This window comes from Amborella trichopoda, chromosome 8, assembly GCF_054954075.1.
Source record: "Amborella trichopoda isolate Santa Cruz 75 chromosome 8, AtrichopodaSantaCruz75HAP2 v2.0, whole genome shotgun sequence".
Classification (NCBI taxonomy): Eukaryota; Viridiplantae; Streptophyta; class Magnoliopsida; order Amborellales; family Amborellaceae; genus Amborella; species Amborella trichopoda.
The window spans coordinates 3,685,174-3,693,078 of record NC_142343.1 but is presented as its reverse complement, the minus strand read 5'-3'; the positions used below and the strand labels follow the sequence as shown (position 1 = coordinate 3,693,078).

Below are 7,905 nucleotides of genomic sequence, written 5' to 3'. Positions count from 1 at the left end.
GATTTCAGAGAGTTAGATTTTCGTGAGAGATAAAAAGAGGGCCACGCGTTAGACGAGGCGCCACTTTATTAAAGTTTAAAAAGTTTATTTTGAAGTTAAAAGCAAACATTTATTGAAGTTTCAAAAGTTTTTTAAAGTTTAAAGCAAAAACATTTACTACTCCCGCGGGAGTATACTATCTATCTACTCCAAATAATTTATGCTAAAGAATTTTTGTTTTGGACGCAATCTCTATAAAGGCCGGGTTTTGATGGAAATGTAAACCTCACCTCGAATCCTCATCAAGAAAGCAATTTAGGTATGAAAAATTTTCGTGGTTGCTCTAAAATAAATTCTCGAACGTTAATTATTAAATTTAAAGCTTAAAAATAGTACATAACTTGTGGATCCACAAGTACTCATTTTTAGGGTGAGTTATAGACTACATTTAACATTGAAATCCTATTTTTTCTTCACAACCATTATAGTCAAGGCTGTGATGGCTGATGCAAAGTCTACAGGTTTTGCTTATCTTATTAGGGCTGTTGCCCTACAGCAACATCTTCCATGTCTTTTAAATCCCAAATCTTGGGGCATGATAAAAAAAATGTAATTCTAATGTAATTATCACTCTCTACGTGCCGGATAAATAGATATAAAAAAATAAAATTTTTAAGTCCTAAAACTCATGCATCTCAACACATTATCAAGATCCTTTATTTTCAGTAGAGGGTGCGTGTGTTAATAGAGTGACGTGCACCTCAAAAATCCACCAAAAAAATGTTGTTGTGATGTTGAAAGACACTTGAATTGATCGGCTCGATCTATATTCGTTTGAAAATAGTTTTAAGTCCTAAATATAGTACATCTATCATCAACTTTTCAAATTTTTTTCAGAATTTGAGTATTTGTGGATTTGCTTAACCTATACTATTTTTGGAGCTTTAAATATTATAATTAGGTATCAGCATAAATTTTTAGGCCATAAAAAATGTGCCTAATTTTGATTTTTAAAGGCTGACACTTTATACAAACTGCACTTATTTCAAAATTTTATACAATGCTCAATCTTTATGGTTTTTTTTGGAGTTTTAATGTCATAATTACAGGTTAAAATAGATTTTTAGGCCGACATAAGTGTTTTCAACATATGAGGTGCATATTTTAGTAAGATTTAGAGGTATGCCTTAATTTAATTGTTTAAGGTGGACACCTTATACAAACCACACACCCAATGAAGAAAGATTTGACTTATCAGACTAGTGCAATTCATGATGACAATCGGGCTATATTTAACAAAGAAGTTTGAAAAGAAGAAAAATTGAGAAAAAGGGGAACACTAGGGTTCTTAGAACTAGAATCTCAAAGCAAACAATCTTGATTAGGGTCTGGCAATTCCAAGTCAAACAGGTAATCCTTACTAGGCTCTGGCAATTCCAAGTCGTATTGGTGATTTATCAATCCTCGTACCAAAGGAATCTAAACCATGCTCAGGCACTTCCACGTTGGATAGGAATTTTTCGATCACTGCCCCAAATGAATCCCTGCTAGGCTCTGGCAATTTCAAGTCGGATAGGTGATTTTTCAATCATCGCACTACATGAAGGAATTACATGAAATACCAGAAGATTATGTGCTCCCACAGTTATATGATTCCTCCATTAAAAACACTTTCATGGGTTATGGGATCCAAATTTTGGGGATTTAGCCTCATCAATCTAGCCACCCCCTCCAAACCATTTTCCTTAAAAAAATAATCTTTGGGTCAGTACTGTAACTGATTGATATATGCAAAATTGGAGGTTAAAAAGCCAAAAATACAAAATTACAATAACAGCATCACTCCTGAACATTTCACTAAGGAAGCTTTCATAATCAGATATATCCCTTCTCATATATGTACAGGGAGCTTCTTGGTCGCTGGAAATACCAGAACCAGTATTTAAACAAGAAAAAGTGTGAAATCAATGTCCACATGTATCTCAATCCCTAGTGTGAAGTAGAACTGTTTCTCAAGAGGTGCTTGAGAACAAATTCACCCATCATCTCTATTAGTTAATACAAGCTTTTTCTCTTGCTACATCTACCATAGAAGTAATTTGAACCATCCACATGAATAGACTAGCACCCAGTCTATTCATCAGTTTATCAGGTTCTCTCTACTTCATCTGTTGTAAAAAGTAATTTGAATCATCAACATGAATGGATTAGTATCAACTTCAGACATCACATAAGTATTGTCGAATCATCTATTTTATCTCTCATAAACCAGTTCGAATCATCTTCACAAATAGACCAGTGTCTAGTTTCACACTAGTCACGAGCAGGAGGGCTTGAGACTCCCTCCAAACTCTCTGTATAAGACTGAGTTGAAGGCACTTCTTTAGCTTGGCTTATATTTGAGTTTGAAACCTCAACTTGGTTGTTTCCATTTTTCCCCTTACCGTCAACCCCAAGATAATCAGTCAAAACTTTTCTCACTCCAAATCCACGAACATGGGGTTTTGGGTTCACAAATGGTGAGCTCACCACTCTTGCTGGGCTAACCAGTGGTGCAGGAGAGAAGCTGGGGGTTGTGAAAGCAGTTGCATATGGAGTCGCAGTGGGAGCACTCGCTGAATATGGTACAGAGACTCTTTTATGAGCAATAACACTAACCGTGGGGATCGAAGAAGAAAACTGGTCAGAGTGCTTTGTAAGGTCATCAACATAGAGGAGATCATCAATTCGAGCGATGATATTAAAAGCAAGACTCTCCAAGACTCTTGAATAGCTCTCAAGTATGGATTGCCCCACATCCTGCACGTTCAATTCAAAAGAATGGAACATTGGTTCAATAGTTTGAAAACTCGAAAGAGAGTAGACAGAGAAAAGACTATATTAAGTTCAGAGACCAGTTGTTGCATCACAGTTATATATGCTCTGATTATTTGTGTTTGATGAAGGTTTAGAGAAGCTCATTGAATTTAAATTTGCAAGATGCCCCCCTTTTTTTATGATATCACGCACTAGCTATAGGATAGAATTTTGAAGCTGGGCATTTTCTGGAGTGGCATGCAACATCTACGCATCATAAGTTAATGGAACCCAACTCATTAACAATCACTGTGGCAAGTACAACTCAGGATTCTTCTACTAAATAACACATTCATTAAAATTTTCTTTTTATGTTGTTTTCATATATTTTTATCTATTTTTGCTTCGCTTCTTTTTTTAATTATGAAATGGTACTTATTGATTTTTTTCAATTTTTTTTGTAGTTCTATATTTCTTCTCATTTGATTTTGTTTTTGTACTTTCGCGATTCTTTACATTATTTGACTAGACTTCCCTTTGGGAAAGATCTCTTTCAAAAGATTTTCTTCTTGCCTTCCACTTTCTCTATTCTTTAATATTTTTGCCTCTGGATTTGCAGTTTTTTTGTTTAACTGTTCCTTCTTCTCAATACAAGCAAGTAGTCAAAGTAAAAATCTTGGAATTGGCAGGAGAGAGAGAGAGAGAGAGAGAGAGAAAGAGGGAGGAGTACAAATTACTACTAAGAGACGTTGGGGCATAAAAAGGGTCTGAACTGCACCTTGTTATATTGAATTTTGCTCATATCCAATGTGGTCTGAGAAAGTCCAGGGAACCTCTGCTTCAAGCATAGCAGGAGGCTCTCAGCTCTCTCCGCAAGTAATTCCCTCTTATCCCCATCTACCATCAAATCTCTAACCATCTCCCATGAGGATTTTGAGTTAGTTCTATTTCCATTATTTATGGGCTTCACATTTGCTCTTCTTCTCCATACATAAATAGCTGCTTCTACACGATTAGCTATCTCTAAAGCTTGGTGTTCAGAGGACAGGTCAATGCAATCAAGGAGGCAATCCGGGGAGAACTGATCAGAAGTTATATACCTGTAAATAACATCTCCAAGGCTCGCTCTTCCATTCTGAAACCAACCCAAATTTAAAAACATAATAAGGGATTTTCTCATATGTAATGAATCATCATTATTTTGACAAAAGGTTAACCACTTTTTATTACTCAATCAAAAGAATTTTTTGAAACTTACTCAATCAAAAGAATTACAAACAGGCACAAGGTACAAAAACGAATCATCATTATTTTGTATTGTTATATTAAAAGGGTAATGCATCTTATGAAACATAATATATTTTGCAAAAAAAAAGAAGTGATCAATCAAAATGAGCATTTGATTGATTGTACGAGGATTATCAAGGAATTATCTTGGATAGTTCCATTGAAGAACCCAAGGACATCCAAAGAAGTACTTAATTGACTGGGTGCATTTCATCAGAACCTAGCTCCCATGCAGCCACAATAATAAGTACGCTATCAAATTGTTTAGTAACAAAGTCACAAGAGTATCTCATCTCATCACAGGTCTCCAAGAGCAAGATATGCAAAGAAGAATAGAGTAACTAGAAAAGAACATCTGAAGAAGAATTTTGTCAACTATGCCAATGTGATTAAAAGTCAAAACTAGCTATCTTATTCTCACATAGCATGCCTCATCAAAACCCTGAATTAGGTTATAACCTATTTTGCAGGCTGTTGAGGATGATTTATTAGTTACCTTTGGAAGGCCTTCCAAATAAGAGTCTGGAATTTCCATTTCAGCTAAGGCATTGCTATTAATGGCCATGGCTGCTTTCAGAATCTGGTTAGTGCATTCTCTTTTGTGTTGTAATTGCTTCCTTGTTTTCTCGAGAAGGCCGCATGGCGGCACTCGAGGAACCGGAAGCCACCACTTCTCCTCTTGCCTTTGAAGGGGTCGGCGAAAAGAGCCAGACCCATCAGCATCTTGGGCTACAATTCCTTGATCGACATACCAAAACTCAGTGTCATGAAAACTATCCAATATCTCCTGCAATATATAAATCAAAATATCAGAAAAAGAGAATTGAGAATTCATGGATGTGAAACGCTGAAAGATCTTTGAATACTCAAACAACAATCGTCCTCTTACGAGTAGCATGTTGTCAAGTTTGCGAAGAGCTGGGAGGTTGATATAGAGATCTGAACGTGGTCTGCATGTCATGACCTGAATTTGAGGGACAAAACATTCATGAGAAATGGGTAGATTTAGAAATGACAACTGGTCAGAGCGCCAATTCAGGTTACAGATACCAAACACAACATATTAATGAATGTATCAGAAAATATGAGCAAAGCACGCCGAAAAGTTTTAGATATATAAGGACCATGACTATTTAAATTCATTTCTTCGGAACATGGGTTGTAGCGGAAAAAACATTCACTAGAGAGAAGAGAGAGAGATCAACAGTTTACTGAGTATATATGAGATATGAAAGAAATGCGTCTCTACTAAGAATAATTTCATTTGTACATTACCAGTAAATCTAGAAAAGTGAACAGAGATCAATTAGACAGTCAAATTAGAAAGACACATAAAGCAAGAATGCTGGACGTTTACTGGGTATAGAAACATACATGAGGACGTCAAGGTAATGTTTCAACTTTCAAGACTAAGAAAAATTCTCTTTATAAAATAGAAATAAATCCAGAAAACGAACATGGATCAATTAGACTGTAAGTTCGAGTGTACCTCTAGTTTAGTCCCATCCGGAAAAGTTTGCCAAGATGGGATTAATTCAACTATGTGATCACTGACGCAAAGAAGCCATTCCATCTCTCTTCGCCACATTGCTTTCTTCTCCGGAGGTAGAGGTTCTAATCTCCATAGCTGTCCAAAAAGGGTTGCTAAAAAGGAGAAATACAAGAGAGAGAGAGAGAGAGAGATATTATTAACTGTCCTAAGTGAGAAGATAAAAGTGTTGTCTAACAAAAATTCAACACAAGCCCCATTAAAGCACTTCAAAAAAATTTGGGGGAAAAGAAAAACAGGAAAGATGAAAGATGGCATACCACATAGATTGGTAATAGCATTTGAAATGGCCAACGCCGTGCAGACACCCTTTCCAGACCCTGACATATCTTCACCGAGCAAAAGCTTGGAAAACCTCTCTTTCATCATCTCAATTTCTATAAACCCAAGTAAGAATTCAAAACAGTAATATCAGGCTAAAAAATGAGAAAGAAGAAGTGAAAGAGAGTGAAACCCAGCTAGTTCTTCTTCAATTCGTGGGAAAAATCCACACCCACTGCAAAAAATTCCACTTGCAAATAGAGAGTCAAAAGCTTGGGTGCTTGCCTGAATTCAAAACATTGATCAGAAACTCAAAATCCCATAATATCTAGTTTTATAAAAAATAAGGGTTCCTGCCAAAATACAGAATATTCAGGAAAAGCCCAAAACCCAACTTGTTTCTCCATCACAAAAACTGGCAAATAAACGATAAACGTTCATACAAAGATTGAGAGAGAGTCTTCAAAATGTTCAAAAATTACAGATAAAATCAACAAAGAAACTCACCTGAATACTTGGGATCATGTTTCTCACTCTTCACCTCTTTAACAACGCAATCTTCCTCTTTAACCCCAATTGGCCACCCGATAGGTGGGGACTCTTCAGAGCAAGTGCTACTGCAACCTTCATCATTTCCATCTCTTTGCTCCTCACGAGTTGAAGCCTCAGAACAAGTGCTACTCTCTACTGTAACCACCACTCCCTCTCTAACTCCATCACCATTAGCAATCTCACCATTTCTTCCACCCACCGGTGGATCACATCCATCAATTTCCACCCCATGCGTTCGATCCCCCACCTCCCCCATCTTCAAACCTCCAACAAAAACCCTAATACGAATTGGGTCTCTCTGAAAAAGCCCCAAATCTTCCTCAGCTGCTTTCAAAAGAGAAAAACCAGAGTTGGGCAAGCATAAGCAACCATTGCAAGCGAAACCCTTCAAAAATTTCGATACCCAGAAGCTCAAAACCTGAATAGAGCTAGAAAAGGGAGAAGGCTTTCGGTTCACCAGATATGAGAGCTTCAGTGCTTCTTTAATGGCGGAAAGGTCTCTATCCATAAGCTACCTAAATCCCAATCAGTAGAGCAGGAGGAAGGGGAGGCATACGTCTTTGTGGAGCTTCGTACTGCGTATAAGGCCATGGTTGAGGGCGTGAAAGGCGCGCAGAGAGCTCAAACAACACATGATAATGTGTGAGTCAGTAACTGACGAACGCTCTGCCCTTATAAATGCAGAGACAGGAGACAGAGGGAGAGGATAATATTCGGATTCCGTTTCAAAAAAACGTAGAGGGATAGACAGATACGGCTTCGTATATGCGTATTTTCCATACGACATACGAAATGGCGTTAGTAGAAATGGTTACAAATTTTGAGGACTTGACAAATTTAGAGTGAGAGGGAGAGGAGAGAGAAGAGAGAGATTTAGGGTTAGGGTTTTTCTTGAGAGAGAGGACCTCAAAATGATTTGAAGTGTGGTCTTGGAATGCGAGCCTTGACCAGCATTGGCTAGGCTCATGACTTAACGGCTTGCAAGCCGAGACCATGATCACACATTCTTGTACTGTCTTCCTCTCATCACTGTCCAATTCGTTGATTAGATGGTTATGATCAATGTCAATATGATTAGATGTTTATTGTGGTACTATGGTGAAATTATATTTTTTAAAATAAAAAATATAGGTCCCGATTTCTATGAGGCCATGTCCATACGTAGAAATGTTTGTCTATTAATACCTCTATTTTTATAGACTTAATTAATAGGGATATATAATCTCTAATATGGAGATCATTAATATGAAAAAATAAATAAATTTATAAAATTAGAAATAATGATTCTAGTATGAAAGCATTTGGAGAGTTAATTCCCATTGTTTTTAGATGGCTTGCATTTATCTTTAAGGTTGATGTTTTACGCCTTTTATATCTTTACATATATATAGTCAAACAATCTTTTAAAAATATATATGATAAAAAAAATTAGTTTTGATACAAGGAGGTTACAATTACTCGTAAGTATCAAATATATAATT

At 36.6% G+C, this 7,905-nt stretch overlaps 1 protein-coding gene across 3 annotated transcripts; it reads right to left on the bottom strand.

Annotated features, from left to right (window-relative positions):
- Positions 1-1,831: 1,831 nt before the first annotated feature.
- LOC18440212 (rop guanine nucleotide exchange factor 7) lies at positions 1,832-7,073 on the bottom strand. 3 transcript variants are annotated; one of them, XM_020670941.2, is made up of 7 exons: positions 6,380-7,073; positions 5,872-6,157; positions 5,552-5,706; positions 4,952-5,026; positions 4,559-4,849; positions 3,554-3,910; positions 1,832-2,778 (listed from the first exon to the last, which is right to left on the bottom strand). In XM_020670941.2, exons 2-7 carry the CDS (start codon positions 5,978-5,980, stop codon positions 2,293-2,295), a joined length of 1,473 nt encoding a protein of 490 aa, XP_020526600.1. In that variant the 5' UTR covers positions 5,981-6,157; positions 6,380-7,073; the 3' UTR covers positions 1,832-2,292. The 3 variants fall into 3 exon arrangements, with proteins under 3 accessions (XP_020526600.1, XP_006850427.1, XP_020526599.1); XM_006850364.4 differs by having other exon boundaries at positions 5,872-5,988; XM_020670940.2 differs by having other exon boundaries at positions 4,559-5,026; positions 5,872-5,988.
- Between the last annotated feature and the right edge of the window lie 832 nt (positions 7,074-7,905).

What these genes read in the sequence shown, in the direction of transcription:
- LOC18440212 (XM_020670940.2), bottom strand. Translation starts at nt 6,932, where the DNA reads ATGGATAGAGACCTTTCCGCCATTAAAGAAGCACTGAAGCTCTCATAT. An exon ending in ACATGATCCCAAGTATTCAG is followed by an intron (nt 5,989 to 6,379) that starts GTGAGTTTCTTT and finishes TTGGGTTTATAG; the next exon opens with AAATTGAGATGATGAAAGAG. An exon ending in GCAAAATTCAATATAACAAG is followed by an intron (nt 2,779 to 3,553) that starts GTGCAGTTCAGA and finishes TTGAACGTGCAG; the next exon opens with GATGTGGGGCAATCCATACT.